The sequence below is a fragment of the Asterias amurensis genome, chromosome 6, assembly GCF_032118995.1.
Source record: "Asterias amurensis chromosome 6, ASM3211899v1".
In the NCBI taxonomy this organism is placed as follows: domain Eukaryota; kingdom Metazoa; phylum Echinodermata; class Asteroidea; order Forcipulatida; family Asteriidae; genus Asterias; species Asterias amurensis.
This window is the reverse complement of record NC_092653.1, coordinates 18,128,311-18,146,093: the sequence shown is the minus strand read 5'-3', so window position 1 is coordinate 18,146,093 and position 17,783 is coordinate 18,128,311. Positions and strand designations below refer to the sequence as shown.

General features: G+C 39.8%; 1 protein-coding gene across 3 annotated transcripts in view; it reads right to left on the bottom strand.

Annotated features, from left to right (window-relative positions):
* LOC139938136 (serine/threonine-protein kinase TAO1-like) overlaps positions 1-17,783 on the bottom strand; it is a 60,254-nt gene that overhangs the window by 18,575 nt on the left and 23,896 nt on the right. The window contains exons 5-12 of one of the 3 annotated variants that reach the window (XM_071933516.1): positions 16,637-16,682; positions 16,029-16,178; positions 15,322-15,382; positions 14,457-14,548; positions 12,917-13,095; positions 10,100-10,300; positions 7,739-7,894; positions 4,487-4,699 (exon numbers count right to left, since the gene is read on the bottom strand). In XM_071933516.1, coding sequence (XP_071789617.1) covers positions 4,487-4,699; positions 7,739-7,894; positions 10,100-10,300; positions 12,917-13,095; positions 14,457-14,548; positions 15,322-15,382; positions 16,029-16,178; positions 16,637-16,682 — 1,098 coding nt within the window. The remainder of the gene's footprint in view (positions 1-4,486; positions 4,700-7,738; positions 7,895-10,099; positions 10,301-12,916; positions 13,096-14,456; positions 14,549-15,321; positions 15,383-16,028; positions 16,179-16,636; positions 16,683-17,783) is intronic. The other 2 variants (XM_071933517.1, XM_071933518.1) reach the window with 2 other exon arrangements.

The following is a 17,783-nucleotide window of genomic DNA, read 5'->3' as shown; positions in this document are numbered from 1 at the left end:
TTTATGCACTTTTTTTTTTTTTTTTTAAATAGGGTTATTTTAAATGATCTCAGCAAAAACAATCTGAATGTCTTGTCTGAATGCCTCGACTAAATTGTTTCATTTATGTTTTGTGTATTTCAGCAGTAGAAAAAACAATGGATATTTGACATTTTAACAAAGAATGACGGCCATCTTGAAATAAAAAATAAAAAATAAAAAGCCCCTCTTCCTCCTTACGGACGTGAAACATGTTTGGTTTTTTTACTCGGCCTTATAAAGGTGGTCAAGAAAAAATGGATTGACATGTAAATGCAAAAATCCTGACTGCTCCGACAGGATAAAACAAAATCTGGTTTGCACAACAAGAATAGAACAGACACAGAGATAAAAACAGTTGTAAAATACCAAACTCAAATAAAACTGAACAATCAAACTTACTAAACCGAGACCAAGAAAAGTGGTGATATAATTTCATCTCTGGTCTTTCACCTACTTTGTAAAATATTTTTACTTGGTACTTGGAACTTGTGTATTTTCGCTTCAAACCAAAATGATACTCTCAATAATGAAACTTACAACCACAAACAGGTGTAAGAATTTTTCAGTGTTGTTGCAAGAGGCTGTCAACAGAATGGACAACTTTTATGTTATGTGTACACTACAATGTGTGTAACATTGTTAGTGTGTACATCAGGTACAGATCATTATTCTGTGAATTGTGCAGACAGAATGTGCAAATGAAGAGCAGCCAGTGCAGCAGATCATGCATTAATCAACATTGCTTTGATTAACGACACTGGACACTATTGGTAATTGTCAAAGACTAGTCTTCTCAGTTGGTGTATCTCAAAATATGCACAAAATAACAAACCGGCGACAACTTGAACTCAATTGGTTGTCGATTTTGCTAGATAATAATGGAAGAAAAACCACCCTTGTCACATGAAGTTGTGTGCTTTCAGACGCTTGATTTCAGGACCTCAAAATTTTAATTCTGAGGTCTCTTAACAAAATTCATGGAAAATTACTTTGTTTCTACGTTACTTCAGAGGGAGCTGTTTCTCACAATGTTTTTATTACCAACAGCTCCGCATTGCTCATTACCAAGCAACTTTTTATGCTACCAATTATTTTGAGTATTTACCAATAATGTCCACTGCCTTTAAACAAACTGTGCAAATCTTGCACGTATTCAACTGTTGGCTTGAGTCTGTTTCCTTTACACGTATGAACGCGAACGAACAACTTTTATTTTATGTGATGTGCCTGGTTGTCACGTTATAAAAGCAGGGGTAACAGCAACCCCATTCCCAGTGGTGCCTGATCTCACGTCATTTTCTTTCCCAAAATGCCTCACTCGATCTGAGTCGATCATAACCCCTAGAAGTGGGACTTAGAAACATCCACACATCAGAAATTCTTAATACATGTAGTCCTGTAGTTGATTCATTTTGTGTTAGAGACATACATCGAGTGCGCTGTCAGAAGACGCATCAAACCATAAAGCAACTGGCCCCTCTTTTTTCTTTTTTGATCTTGCTATACATTGTACATGTACATGTACATATGTACGTGTTACTGTGCATGTATGCAGGGTTACCAAGTAAAAACACGACTAATTTGAAGTATTTGCGTCAAAATTAGTGCATTTTTACATACGTGTGCGTACTACGCACCTGACATGCTCCTACAAGCGTTCAACAAGCGTGCAACAAGCATGCACGCAGAGCAGTCACTTTTAGTGGGCTAATCAGCATTGTTTTTCAGTGCTTCCCTGCCAGGGGTTAGTAATGAGAGGTACATGTATTGATATTGCGCGCTGCCCGGTACAGACATGCCAACCTCTGGGATCACAAAACTGTATTCTGAAACCCCAAAACCTGTATTTTGCATCAAAAACCTGTATTTGTTTTTAAAACACGGGTAAACGTAGTTTTAAGCACCGAGACAGGCAAAATAGAGAAGGTGTGAAGGCCATTAAGTTATCAAACAGCCTAATTAAACCAGTTAATTAAAACTTGAAAAAATAAAATTTTACAAAAATTAAAAAAATTAAAAAAAAAATTAAAAAATTGGGCAGAGGTTTCCCTACAGGTGGTTAACCCAATGGAACAGGTTTTGTATAAAAAAAAGATATTGATACATCATATCTTAAAGACATTGATTAATCATATAGAAACCCTTGTCAATTAATTAAATATCATTTTCTTTGTCAAAAGAAGACAAGTACAAAACAAAACCAATTTAATTTCAATGAAGAAAAAAAATAAATAAATCATCCCGAAAAGTTTCGTTTGTTGTATTTGGGGGCATAGTTCTTAAATTTATCTCATAAAAATCTCGCTTCAGGCGTTCTATATCTTTTGTGTCTTAATTTTGGCAAAAAATTCTTTTGCAAACTCAATTCGTCCTTCACAAAACGACCGATACCATATAAGGGCATTTGACAACAGCGCCCTCTGTTGTTCAATAAATTGTGTTAGACTGGTTCCCTGTGAAATCGGGACGTCAGATAAACTGGCGTGTAGTATGCAATGCAGGTTTGTGCTACTAGCGTGCGTGCAATGATGGATGCGCGGGAATCTCCGTTGCGCTCACTCGATGTGTGGTGAAAGTTGAATAAGGAATACCCGGCCCCCGTGGAATAATAGAGTTCACTGGATAATCTTTATCGGCCGTAAGTAGTCGGCCGAAAACTTATTTGTGACAATAAAAAAATATTGAACTTGAGTTAAAAATGGGCACGACGGCCAACTGAGATAAAATTGTATTTTTGCGGTGGCGATGCTCAAAACCATATTTTTTTTTGCAAAACCCGTATACCCGTATTTTTAACAAAAACCCGTACTAAATACGGGAAAAACGTACTAGTTGGCATGTCTGCCAGTGTGGTGAGGCTGGGTTGATCGCATTGCTGACATATTGTGGGAAGACTGAAACTAGAATCGCGGTGTAATGAGTTGTTTTGAGGGGTATGCAAGAGGTAAGTCTTTATTATTTTGTATCGAGAACTAAAATAATGAACATGTACATGTATGTGATGTCAATAAGGGAATCAATGTGTGGTGAAGAGGTTTTCAACTAGTGGTTTAAACCCAACGAGGCCTCGGTGGGTTTAAACCACTAGTTGAAAACCGATTCAACACACATTGATTCCCATTCATAAATACCTTTTCGGTAAAAAAACATCAACACTTATGGTCAAAGAGTGACATGAATGCAAAAACTATCATTTTTCAATGATTTCTTTCAACACAACACGCCTCCAGCTATGAAATGGTAAGGCCCAGTCAAGGCCCTCCGGTAAACAACTCCTTATAAGGGAATGCTGTGGGCGTTGCGCGTATTGCGTGATGTGGAACAACTGTTTCAGCCGTTGCTATCGACCAATAGGAATGAAGAAACTGTCTTAAAAGCACAGGTGCAAGTTCGCGTGTCAAGCCCATGTTTCAACACTTTTGACTGGTCATAAACAAAGGTTTATACACACCCACGTGACGTGCTCTCCACCAATAGGAATAGCGAAACTGTCTGAGGTATTTATGAATGCATGTTTATGTAGCAGCTGAATCAATGGATTGCATGCCTTAAAATAACCCACAACACCCACAGCAATTGTGCACATTGCAAAGTTCCAATATAAATACGCTTTTGAGATATTGTTGAAAATCTGGTTTGGATACACCACGCAGGAAGAATAATCTGTGATTAGAATACACAATCTGAGAAATATTTATCAGATTGACAATTTTTAAATCTCTTTCTCTAAAACCACATTCCTTAGTAGGGAATCGTTTCCCAAAATGTTATTCATTATCACATCTGCAGTGCTAATACCAAGTACATGAACAAAGGTTGTTAATTTTTGGAGTACATGTAGTACCAAAGGTGAACCCTACCACCAGCGAGGGGAAACAGTGGTTTGTAACACGGCCTACAATGTGTGTAACATGGTCAGTGTGTACAGCAGGTACAGATCATTATTCTGTAAATTATGCAGACAGAATGTGCAAATGAAGATCAGCCAGTGCAGCAGATCATGCGTACATCGAGAATACTTTTGATACACTGTGCAAGTCTTGCGCGTATTTGACCAACGCGACCGTGGAACCAAAATAGTCCAAATATGTTCAAATACGCATGAGACTGGCACGGTCTACAGACCTGTCCATAATTAAGCCCTAATTGAGCTGAACAGATCGGTCAATTCATGAAATTTGTTTTTTAGCAAAAACTACAGATAAAATAAACATGCAAATGCACCAGCAATGAATGACATGTAACGAATGAACATGCAACCAAATTGACAATGACAGCTTGGCAACAATCATAGAAACAGAACAAGGATAGTCCATGCATTAGGCCTAAAGCGTCGCATTAAAACTATTCATCGTTTTAGTAATGCCAGACAGTGGGGGTTTTTTCCCCCCAAGTTCTGTTTCTAGTAATACTGCCTGCCAAACCAGCACCCATCATGCCCCGATATGTACCCAGAATGCCTTACATTCCAGTCAGCATGCACCCCTTGGTGTGGTACCTTTCTCCTATTGCCGCGATTGTGCATCTTCATGGCATAGTTGTCGTGATTGTTGGGACCTTTGAGGGAGTGATAGCCAAGCGATATATCTTGGGACCTGCCCAGGGTTAGATCGAGGGCCGAGCTGTAGCCGGAGTGCATTGGCGGCAGCCCCCGGTTTGCTTGGCAGTAGTAGGGATTCTGCTTTAGGTCGGTACGTGGCCACGGAGTAGGCATGGAGGTGGGGGAGGGGGGATAACGGAATGATAAAGATGAGTTGAATGAAAACAAAGAGATGCAGTAATTAGCTTCAATCATCTCCAACATCATTCAAATTCACCACAGTAGTGAAGCTTAAAGACACTGGACACTAAAGGTAATTACTCAAAATAATTATTAGCATAAAACCTTACTTGGTAATGAGTAATGGGGAGAGGTTGATGGTATAAAACATTGTGAGAAACGGCTCCCTCTGAAGTGACATAGTTTTCGAGAAAGAAGTACTTTTCCACAAATTTGATTTCGAGACCTCAAGTTTAGAATTTGAGGTCTCGAAATCAACCATCTAAAAGCACACAACTTTGTGAGACAGGGGTGTTTTTTCTTTCATTAATATCTCGCAACTTCGACGACCGATTGAGCTCAACTTTTTACAGGTTTGTTATTTTATGTATATGTTGAGATACACCAAGTGAGAAGACTGGTCTTTGACAATTACCAATAGTGTCCACTGTCTGTAAAGTGTTCATTCATGGCAACATAAAACCTCATTCTCTACTAGTCTTTGAATCAATTCCATTCCAATTATGTGTAGCGGACAATTTGTTTTTGTCAAAACGAGTAGAGATGCAAACCAGGGCCAAGTTTCGTGGCTCTGCTTTACTGTAAGCAAAGAATCAGCTTATGGAGGCAAAGAATTCCACGCTTATGCCAAGCATATTTAATGGGTAAGCTGGAAAATGTTTTGCTTGTGCGCGCGCATACTCCATGTTACCAGGAATACTTCACTTACATAGCTAATCCCAAAACTCAGCGCATAGCGAAGGATGGTGATCAGTGATCACAAGCGCATAACTCGATGGTCAGCAGAGCCATGAAATTGGGCCAAGGTCGAGTCATTGACTTGTTTGTCGAGTATTAATTATGAGGTAATCGGCCCTGTGCTTTAAGGCAGTGGACACTATTGGTAATTACTCAAAATAATTGTTAGCATAAAAACTTACTTGGTAACAAGTAATGGAGAGCTGTTGATAGTACAAAACATTGTGAGAAACGGCTCCCTCTGAAGTAACGTAGTTTTCGAGAAAGAAGTAATTCTCCACGAATTTGATTTTGAAACCTCAGAATTAGATTTTGAGGTCCCGAAATCAAGCATCTGAAAGCACACAACTTTGTGTGACAAGGGTGTTTTTCTTTCATTATTATTTCGCAACCTTAACGACCAATTGAGTTCAAATTTTCACAGGTTTGTTATTTTATGCATATGTTGAGATACACCAAGTGAGAAGACTGGTCTTTGACAACTACCAATAGTGTCCAGTGTCTTTAAATGTGTTAATTGTCAGCCACTTATGGTTCCAATTACCAGTGAGGACTATGTACTGATTCTTGATGTACAAGTGCTGAATGCAAGGGATGACTGCTACTCATAAAGCTATATATATTGACTAAAGCGCTCATTGCTCTGCGTTTTGAAGCCACCCTGGGCGCAGACATGTTTGCTGGTTGCGTGACTACGAAACGATTTTTCTTTTAAGACAACACACATTGCCGCGATTTTTTTACATTCTGCATATGTACTTACAAACGCGACTGCCAATTCGCGTACATCCGCACTACCCAAAAAAAAATATACGCGCCTTTAAAACATGATGCACATGAAGCTCACAGTTTGTACGCTCATCAGCAGATTGTGCGTTCACATTTGCTGCATTTTTTGGTTCGATGACGCCTAGAAAAGAACAAGTTACGCACTATCATGCAAATAGCCGTACAATTGCCGTACAAAATTTCAAGCTTTTGTATTGGTTTGTATAAACATGGATGCGCCCACACGGCTTCAAAACCTTAGTGTGTGTATAACGGGATGTTAGCGCTCTAGTCAATATATATAGCTCTATGCTGCTACTACATGTACACGTACTGGGAACTTGATATGGTTTTATCTTCATTCAACAATCTGTGTCAGTTGACAATAAGAAATCAGGGCTTGAGTTTGACACTAGTCGCCCAGGCCTAAACCCTACTACAAGAAATAACAGGAATGAAATCGCAAAACTGTCCAGATCAACTTCTTATACATGTTTAAATGTCATCACATCACAGTTAAAAAGAGAACACACGTTAGTGCATGAAGATATTGAGGTGCTATAACAGAACACTACACAGCAAAACATAGGAGCTGCGGAAGCAATTCGTTATGAGTATGACAAACATGTGATTCAGGTCATTCACATTTATACACTGTTAAAGCCTATGGGGACATTCTGGGACTCTAGGTGGCAGCAGACTGTTCCGTGGACTTTACGCACGATCAGAAATCTGTCCACAATGATACTTTACCTGGTAATGTCTGCTGCCACCGGGGTTCCAAAGTATCCAATTATGTTTTGATAATGCATGTTGTCTGTGTAACTTCGCTGTCGTCTCTGTTTAAAATACCCTGCACTCAGGATGCTTTGTTCTCAGGCAGTGTCCGAAACGACGACTTCGGCTACAGCTACAGCTACATGTATATCACGCGAGTCTGCCTAGACTTCAACATTGGCATACGTGCTGATCTAGCCATAGTTGTAGCCGAAGTTGTCGTAAACTCTCCTACATGTCAACCGGTAAGTTCCACTCAGGCGTGCATTTGGTTTTCGGGGTGGTTTTTTTATGGGGGGGGGGGGGGGGTTTAAGTATCAGCTGAAATTTGCAAGTAGTACCCAATACGCTAGCTTATGCACAAGGAGAACCTTGCTGTACATATATGTAGACCTTTTTCGCAATTACCAATTAAGCAAGCGCCGACTGTTGAATGAGATGCATGCTGGTCTAGCTAGCGATCAAACTTGGGATCACTAGCTAGACCAGCATGCACCTCATTCCATGCCTAAAGCGCGCATGCCGAGTATTTGCGATAATGTTTATGTACAAGCTTTTTGTGTGTCCGATTTTTCTACAGTAAATGTTTATATGTATTTCGCTTTACTCATCATTTTGTCAACCTCCTCCCCAGAGATATTGAATGAGACTTACCCTGGAGTCCCTGGAGAAGTTATCAAAGTCCGAGGAGGGACCTGGAAGACTGTTGATGCTACCACAATTACTGCTACTCTGTATGCTATCTTGAATGCTATGTTGACTACCTATACTGTTGGTTTGACTGGCTTTGCCACCAAACACATCATCACCCTGTAACGACAGACAAGAGAGAAAACGGTTACCAATGCATCTTATTTTTGACCATGTGAGGGGATATATAAGCAATTCGTACTGTACAGTTTTAATCGGCGTTCTGTCGCTTTTATTGGCCGTAGTTTTAAGTTGCTTTAGAGGTGGGTTGTAACGGCTCCTTTAAAGGTCTTATTGTCCGTGGTGGATAGGATGTGTGTGGTGTTAATGTGTTCCAGTCTTCAATAACTCTTTTGGGTATCAAATAACTGTTTTCGGTCATCGAACTTGTGAGATAATAATGAAAGAAAAAAACACCCTTGTCACACGAAGTTGTGTGCGTTAAGATGGTTGATTTCAAGACCTCAAGTTCTAAACTTGAGGTCTCAAAATCAAATTTGTGGAAAATTACTTCTTTCTCGAAAACTTCCCATTTCCGTATTCAAAGACATTGGGACGCATTGAACCCGTCCTAAACAAAGACGGGTTACTCGTCCTAACTCGAGATAGGATTAATCTGAGCCTTTCGTGAAATCGGCTGCTGTTTACAGGCCATCTTGATCGAGAGGGGGCAGATAATCTCTTCATGGTTAATTGAGATATTCTTTGGTCATTGCCGATGAGCAAATACATGTGTGTTGTTGTTGGAAAGTTATCTCCATTTGTGATGTCTATCTGGTGCCCAAAAAGAATTTGTCCAGGAAGTTACAAGTGTGATAGCTTAGCTGTATGTGGGGAGCACACGCCAATGAAGGGAGGAAGATGGGGGGGGGGGGTGGCTCTGACTTCCATATCCACTCATCATGATGCCTAGCTGTTCAGAAGCCGATCAAATATCTTATTGCCAATGAGAATCAGTGTTTTTAAAGATAAACCAGACATTTTAAACAAGTTTAAATGGCATTCCTGGTTTTGCTCAAGTACATGTAGCCTGTTTAATGTTAAAGGAGCATAATGAAATTGATCCCTGGACTCCTCTGCCCTAGATTATCCCTCACAAGGGATTATTTCATGATCTGTTGTGATTTACTACACAATGCTGGTTAGGATTAACACATCCTCAACTGTCAAAACCTCTCCCTTTCCTTAATCTCATCGGACTCTATTGTTCAGTCCCAGGTCAGGCAACAGCTGGGGGAAATTAGCCAATAGGCGGTCAGCATTTTGCCTTTGTACATGTAATGCCCTAAGGTAACACCACAGCCATTGTCTAAAGCACATAATGAAATAATAACAGAAAAATTGATATGGCGCACAGTATCTGGAGGACCATTCAACGGCACAGAGCGCTAGCAAATCATGTGGTTCAATTAAAAGATTTGAAAAGATGAGTCTTAAAGGATTTGGGTACTTTTTGTAACACAAACACAATATCCACAGATTTACATTAAAGTTACACCGTTTGAAGATAATAATAGTAGAAAGCATAGTTGCTGAGGTGCTGTAGTTTTTGTGAAATGAGTAAAACAATGTCACGAAAATACTTTTTACACGCTAAAATAATATGTCTCATGATCATTGAGACAAACATTATTTTCATGACATTGTTTTACTCATTTCTCAAAAACTACAACACCTCAGCAAGTAATATTTTCAGAGAACCTTTCTACTATCATTATCTTCAAACTGTGTAAGTTTAATGTAAATCTGTGGACATTGAGCTTTTTGTCCTACAAAAAGTACATAGACCCTTTAAGACCGAGTAACAATTGAATCACTGAGATCCTCCTTTCCTCTCTACAACCGAGACTAAACGAGTTCTCTGGAAGTTAATTCCAAACTGAATGAATAATACGCCATTTGCCAGTTATATTTGAATTTGTCTGGTACAATGACTTGCTTAGACTCAATGTACCAAGTCCGCTTACATTTGAATTCCTTAGACTATAGAGACAGTTGCTATGTCAAATGGCTCGGGGCAAGCTTTTGTATAGCAACCTCCAGATGAGCAAACCCTAGTACCATTGTGCCATACACCATCCATTCAGAATTATGTATGGGTGTTCACTGTCTCTTCAAAACTACGCAGAAGCTTGCCCCTAATCATGTGACATAGCAACTGACTGTTTAGTCTGATGAATTCAAATTTAACTGTTTAAGTGGTACAACTTGTGATCAAGCACGTCATTGTACCAGACAATATTCAAATCTAACACGCAAGTGACTCATTGAGTTCTATGTTTTTATTTAATAGACTGAGTGCTGAGTAGCAAAACGACTACTCACCGATTCACTGACCGAGTCGCTCACCCCATCCTCCGGGTCTTCCTCCCCTCCTTCCCCTTTGGTGAGATTGAACGAGTCCGTCATCAGAATCTTCTTCATCTTCCGATAGTTCAGGTTGTCTAGTTCCCTGACTATCCGCCTTGTTCTTTCAATCAGCTCCAGGATGACACTGTTGACTCGATCCCTTCTGATGAATTCGTGCTGCATTGGGGCAAGATCACAAATCAAAACCAGGGCCAAATATCATAGATTTGCTTAAGCACTAACAAATTACGCTTAGCAGAATAAGGTTACCAGCTAACTACTATGTCACATGTACAATTTGTGACTGGTCCCCCTGCTCATTTCTGCTCAGCAGGACATATTTATGCAAGAGTTTTCTTCTTAAGCAGCTCTATGAAATTGGGCCCTGATGTACATGACTGCTGAACGCTTGCATCAAAATGGCTCAGCATCAAAAGACTATTAACTTTGGTTTTTACCCATACACCGAAGACTAGAGAATCACTGAGTATATTACAAAACATATCAAATAATGAGCCACTCAAAAGGGACACGGACTGGGTTAATTTACATGTCGACATACCACCATTTAGTACGCAGTATTTGCATGCAACACATCATTTTTCCAAAAATCAAGATCCGTTTTTATACAATCAAGATACAACATTTTTGCAAAATCATGATACCTTTTTGCACACAAAAGATGCAATGTTTTTACACCATCGTAGTACGACATTTATGCCCAATCGAAACACAACGTTTTTGCACTAACATGATACAATGTTTTTGCAAAATCCAGATACAATGTTAATCGTGATTTCTTTGTCCCAAAAATATAAAGCATTTTTTTCAAAACCGAGATAGGACATTCAAAAATCAAAATTTTTGCACAATACAGATCTATGTACAACATTTTTGCACAATCGAGATACAACATTTTTGCACCATTGAGAAATGATATTTTTTCCAGGCCTAGAAAGCCGACGCGAATCCGCGAATCGATTCGCGCGAAGATTCGCGCCCGGCGAATACGCCGCGAATCTGAGTAGATTCGCGTGAAATTGCCAGCATTTAGAAGGGGAAAATCACTTTCTCGGCTTTACATTTGGGTCAACATGAATTTTTTTAGTTCCGTTTAACCGACATAAAGTTAGTTTTTAAAAACATTCACGTCGCTGTCGAGTCGAGTCATCGTCTGATCCTTACTCCTAAACGGCCGTCATTGTTCGTCACACACCACGCACTCCCTGCCTGTAATACACGATGTAGTTCGGTTGAATTTAAGTCGTTGGTAAACACAAGCCAAGGACCGGAACAGTTATTGGTTCCAGCCCAAAAACGAACCCCAGTATATTTTGTTTTATCCTGTCCGCGGATTGGTTGATAGCGCAAAAGATCCCGTTTTGGACCAATAGTCTCCCTGGATAGTAAGCCCACGGAATTAATCTGCTTTTATACACGTGGAAAAACACGATGCACAAACTACATGGTGCCGAGTATCCCATCGCTACACACACACACACGGTCGACCAAAGTTCAGTCTAACCAACATTCTGATCTGCACGCTGTGATTGGCCATTGACGGCAGTTGGTAGTTCCATATTCACGATATTCTTGACTAGAATTCAGTGCAGTACACGTTCACCAACGGAGTAAAGAAATGCTGCACACTGTGCATTACGCCTGCAGATTGTGCACAATGCACAGCCTTGGAGAAATTCTAATAACACGAACAACTTTTGCCGACAGAAGGCGTTATTGCGGGGCAAAGTTCATTGAATTATTTCTCAGTGACCGATCGTTGATTCTCAAAGATTTCGTTGCAAACGGAGTTCAAGACATGTTCAAAACAACCGATCCTCAACTCTCGAATTCATAGAATTTTTTTTGATGGAAAACGGATGATTTAGGGCATGAATTAAGAGATAAAATCGTCCAAAAACGCAATACTAAGGACTTCACCTATTACACAATTTTTTTTTTTTTTTTTTTTATTTCTTTTTTTACACGATACATAATTTGGTGTATTTAATACACGCGATTGAAACAAAAAGTTAAGAGAAACCCCTGTTATGTCTTCTCATAATTACTTTATTTTCAAAACACTTCATGTAGCAAATATTCATGTAAAAATATATGCAATAAAACAGAAATTCTCCCCAAAAATATGCGAGAATCCTTCCCCGAAATTTAGGAGAATCTTGGATTCTCGCGAAATTCTTCAGCGAGAATCCATTTTGATTCTCGCGGAGTCAAGCGAACTTCTAGGCCTGTTTTCTCATAGAGCTATATATATTGACTAGAGCGCTAACTTGCTCTGCGTTTTGAAGCCACCCTAGGCGCAGACATGTTTGATGTGTTGCGTGAATTCGGAATTTTAAGAGAACACACATTGCCGCGATTATTTTACATTCGGCGTGTGCGCTTTATGTACGCAACTGTCCAGTTGCGTACGTCCGCGCTACACAAACCGTAACTTCGACTTGATTGCCGTACTAAAAAAAGTAAATGCGCCTTTTAATCATGACGCACATGACGCTCGCAGTTTGTGCGCTGATCAGCAGATTGTGCGTTCACGTTAAATGCTTTTTTTGCTTCGATGGCACATAAAAAAAGAACAAACGCACTATCATGCAAATAGCCGTACAATTGCCGTACAAAATTTCAAGTTTTTGTATTGGTTTGTACATAAACACGGATGCGCCCACACGGCTTCAAAACATTAGTGCGTGTATAACGGGGTGTTAGCGCTCTAGTCAATATATATAGCTCTATGTTTTTTCTGCACTGAGAGGAACTAGGATAGAAACTTACCGAGCATAGCTGGGTAGACGAGGGTCTCTGCTCAGGCTCCTTAGCCAGGCAGGTCTCCACAAAAGATCTGAAGGCACTGGACCACTCAATGGAGTTACCTAGCGTTGGTGGGTCATTCTGAGCTATGTGGTACAGGGCACTCATGGCATTCATATTGAACAGGGGAGGCTTCCTTTCCGCTGTGGAAAAGCAATCAAAAGGGATCATTAAGATTGTATATTAAGCTGTACGAAATCAACAGGTATAGACCGATCCGACGCGCACCAGGAGCACAAGTGTTGAGCACAGTGCGCCATTGCTGAGGTGTACATGTGCCTAGTTTTGAGCACAAAGACATGAGGAAATCATGTTTCTTTTCACTCTTTATGGAAATTAAATGTTTTCCTCAACGAATAACACAATTTCCTTAACAGTATATCATGATACAACAATGTAGTTCACCGACCACAAATATTTGCATCAGAATATAAGCCGAATCATCTTGAAAAAGATGCTTGTCTTAGGCGAATTAGGGGTCAAAGAGGCGGAAACTGCATAATAGTCGCTAAAATGCATTACTTTCACTTTCAGCTTAATTTTCAGCTTAATTTTAAAAATTTATCAAGAATGTAGTAACAAGAATTTATCAAGAATGCAGCGGAAACTGCATAATAGTCGCTAAAATGCATTACTTTCACTTTCAGCTTAATTTTAAAAATTTGTCAAGAATGTAGTACGCTGTTATATCAAGCAGCCATATCAAGGAAATTTCATAGATTGTTGAGGAAGACATTCAATTCCCATAAAAAGTTAAAAGGCAAACGATTTTCTCATGTCTTTGTGCACAACAAAACTAGGCACAAAGACACATGGCGGCGCCCAGCACTTGAGCGCCTGGATCGGTCCATAGTCACAGGCTTGGTATTACACTGAGGATACGGAGTGCACAGAGGACATGTCCTTTGTTGTTTCTGCAGTCGATTTCACGAGATGCTCGGATTAATCCTATCCATAGTTAGGACGATGAACTCATCTTAACTTAGGATGGGTTCAATGCGTCCTAGCGTCTATGCATTTGAAACTTAACTCGTCGCAAGCCCAAAGATTACTCCTAAGTTAGGAAGAGTTTGGTGAAATCGGCTGGTGTTGGCCTTCTGCCCCTTCCAAAGTTTCCCAATGGCCTTGCCCTCTCAAAGATGAAATTCCAGGCCTATAAACATGACAAGATCAAATTCCAAGAAGGTGTCGAATAGCAGCAAGCGAATTGACTGTGTACGCCAACTATTCTGAGAAGTGTTTACACGATCACTTCTTATTCTTCCATCATTTTAGGTTATGGTTTTCAAGAACCCAGTGCACTTATCGTCAAGAGAAGGGGTTTGCCGGGGTGTTCCTGGCTGCATATTGCACCACAGCACCATGAAACTATTACATGGTGCTATGTTAAGGAATCTCTCAGTTGTAGCTGTGCATGCGTTGCAGGATGAACATACTGACAGACTGAGCACTCCGAGATGCTCATCGGGTGTGGTAGAGTGCTATATAAGTATTTAGTACTTACCGAGTTCAATACATGTGATTCCTAATGACCAGATATCCACCTTGCCATCGTACTGACCCTCATCCATAGCTAGAATAACCTCAGGAGCCATCCTGTAATCACATTATAACAACTTATCAATATCATTCAGCAAAGACAACACACACTTGCTTCTCTCCACCCAGGGATACCTTGTAAATGGGTACCCACAGAGCTGAGATGGTACAAAGCCATTATACACTTTCAGTACAGAAAAGAAGAAAAAAAGTTCACAGATTTACAAATAATTTACAGGGTTTACAGAAGGTACATGTAATGGTGAAAGACTTCTCTTGAAATATTATTCCATGAAATGCTTTACTTTTTGAGAAAACATTAAAACAATATCAATTCTCGATAGCGAGAATTACGGATTTATTTTAAACACATGTCATGACACGGCGAAACGTGCGGAAACAAGAGTGGGTTTTCCCGTTATTTTCTCTCGACTCCGATGACCGATTGAGCCTAAATTTTCACAGGTTTGTTATTTTATATATAAGTTGTGATACACGAAGTGTGGGACTTGGACAATACTGTTTACCGAAAGTGTATAATGGCTTTAAGGAATTAAGTAATTGGCCCAGTGACCAGGGGAAAATAATGTTGGAAGCACTTTGAGACGTTCTTTGGGTGTGAAAAGCACTATGTAAAAAATGGTAAACAATTATTAATATTATGTAGCTTCTTAACTTCAAGTATTTTCCATTTTGGGTGCACACAATCATCGTGGACCCCATCACAGGATTAAAAATCATGGATCCGTACCAGATCACGAAAATCATGGATCAATACAATATCAGGAAAATCATGGATTCATATCAGATCAGGGGTCTCAATTACTCACCAATATGGAGTACCTACAAAAGAGTTTGCTGGGCTCAAAAATGATGCAGAACCAAAATCAGCTACAATGGGAAAAACAGAAAAGGAAATTTGTTAATGTTAGGCTACATTGTAAATGTATACACTTCTTTTGCAGTATTTAGATGACGACTTTAGAACAAACCAACCAGGCTAGATTCCATGTATCTCTCTTGTTACTGTTCCATCCCAACCAGGGACCAGCTATTCATACAGCTTGGATCCAGAGATCAGTTGGTCACCAATCAGGGAACCAGTGGCTATTATTGCATTCATGAGATGGTCACAAAACTAGACTACTGGTGGGTGTCGCTTGTGAGCCCCATTGAAAGCAGGAGCAGGCCTGACACTTCACGGAGGCAAAGGAGGCAATTGCCTCTGTTGCCCCTTGCCATTGCCTTGGTGCCCTTGAAATGCTCCAGTAGAAATTTACAATTTCCTCATAGGGTGCCCTTTGCCAAAGAGAAAATGCCTTGGTGCCCTTGCCCTTTCAAAAACTGAAGCATACAGGCCTGCAGAAGTAGACCCCTTGCATCGTTGATGAAATGTGCTCGCATGGAAGGCTATCGTTGGCTGAGTGTCACATGCAGCGCTTACACGCCTGCACTTTCTCATTATTTGTCATCAAAGATGGCGGTCAATGACGTCATGTGCAATCCATCTAGAGTTGAATAATTCTACAAATCTTACCTAGTTTAACAGTGCCGTTGTCTGTGAGTAATATATTGCCTGCTTTGACGTCTCTGTGTATTCGTTGATTACTGTGCAGATATGAGAGCCCGTGTAATGCATCTTCACATATGGCAGCTATCTCATCCTCTTGCAATGGCTTTTTATGTACTGTGGTCAACACAAACACAAACTTTATTAATGTTTTATTTTATTTTAATTTTTGCAAGTCGCCTGGCACACAAGGCCTGAAGGCCACTTCAAGGTGTGGACTATAATCAACTTTTTTCCCAGGGGCTGTTGCCACATATGTACTCCTAGGGCTGAAACAGGGTTACCCCCTTTACAGTCCATATGGATGTAGGCTTGTGTATCGTCCCACTACCTCCCCAACTTTACGAAGCAATCATGGTTAAGTGTCTTGCCTAAGGCACAAGTGTCACAACCGGGATTCGAACCCGCCTTCTGCTGACCAAACACCAGAGCTTGAATCCAGTGCTCTAAACCGCTAGGCCATGACACTTCCCTTGGCATAGGAAAAGCATGGAACATTCATGTAAGCTTTTACATGTAACTTATCACAAACTATACGTACCTTATAACGACTGAGAAAAATAACAGTTGCTTACCTTCTATGATATCTGATGCAGAACCTAAGCAGTATTCCATCGACAACTGTAAAGAAGAAAAATTTAAAGATTGAAATAATCAAAACGGAACATCAACCGTCAAATTTTGAAAGAGAAAAATACTGCGATTACATCCATCCATCTTCCTCAAAATCTCCCATCATATCTTTGGACTTCCAATATTGGTGCCCAGAACCATTATGGTTTTTTACTCTCAGACAATTTACAAAAAAACTTTGTTTAAAGGGTGTATGTAACTTTTGTAGGACAAAAAACACAATGTCCACAGATTTACACTAAACTTACACAGTTAAAGATAATGATAGTTAAAAGCTTCCCTGAAAATATTACGTGCTGAGGTGCTGTAGTTTTTGGGAAATGAGTAAAACAATGTCATGAGACGAAAATTATTTTAAGCATTTACAAACGTATTTTCATGACATTGTTTTACTCATTTCTCAAAAACTACAGCACCTCAGTAAGTAATATTTGAAGGAAAGCTTTCCACTATCAGTATCTTCAAACCCTGTAAGTTTAATGTAAATCTATGGACATTTTGAAAAGGTACCCAAATCCTTTAAGACCGCAAACATTATGAGTAGCCGAATTTGTATGCCAGCTGTGTAAGCAAAGAATGTCTCGTAATGTTGAGTAGGCAGGCACAATAGCAAACCCAACCTCTGAAATATGCTTGCGGTAAACGCGCAATTCCATATGTAAATTTCTAGGGTAGCATTAGCAATGAAATTAGGCCCTGAACTCTATGAATGTAAAATTATGAAATGGAAAATTTTGTTCACAAAATTGTCATGTGTCATGGCTAATGAACTGTTATAGAAAGGTTTGCGGTAACACTACATGTAATGACTACCTCTAATGAGTTGGGGTGGTTCTGAAAAGAACCGTTGGTTTCAACTCACTGAGTTGAGTTGAATTGAAACCAACGTTGAGTTGAAACCAACAGTTCTTTTCAGAACCACCCCAACTCATTTAGAGATAGTCATTACATGGTGTTACCGCAAACCTTTCTATATCGTATTTCCACCATGCAAAGTTTCAAACCCTACTTAGTGAACTGTTATTGACTCGAGTTGGTGACTTAGACTCGAGTCTGACTCAAAGTCACCAATTTTGTTAATTTGCTAGT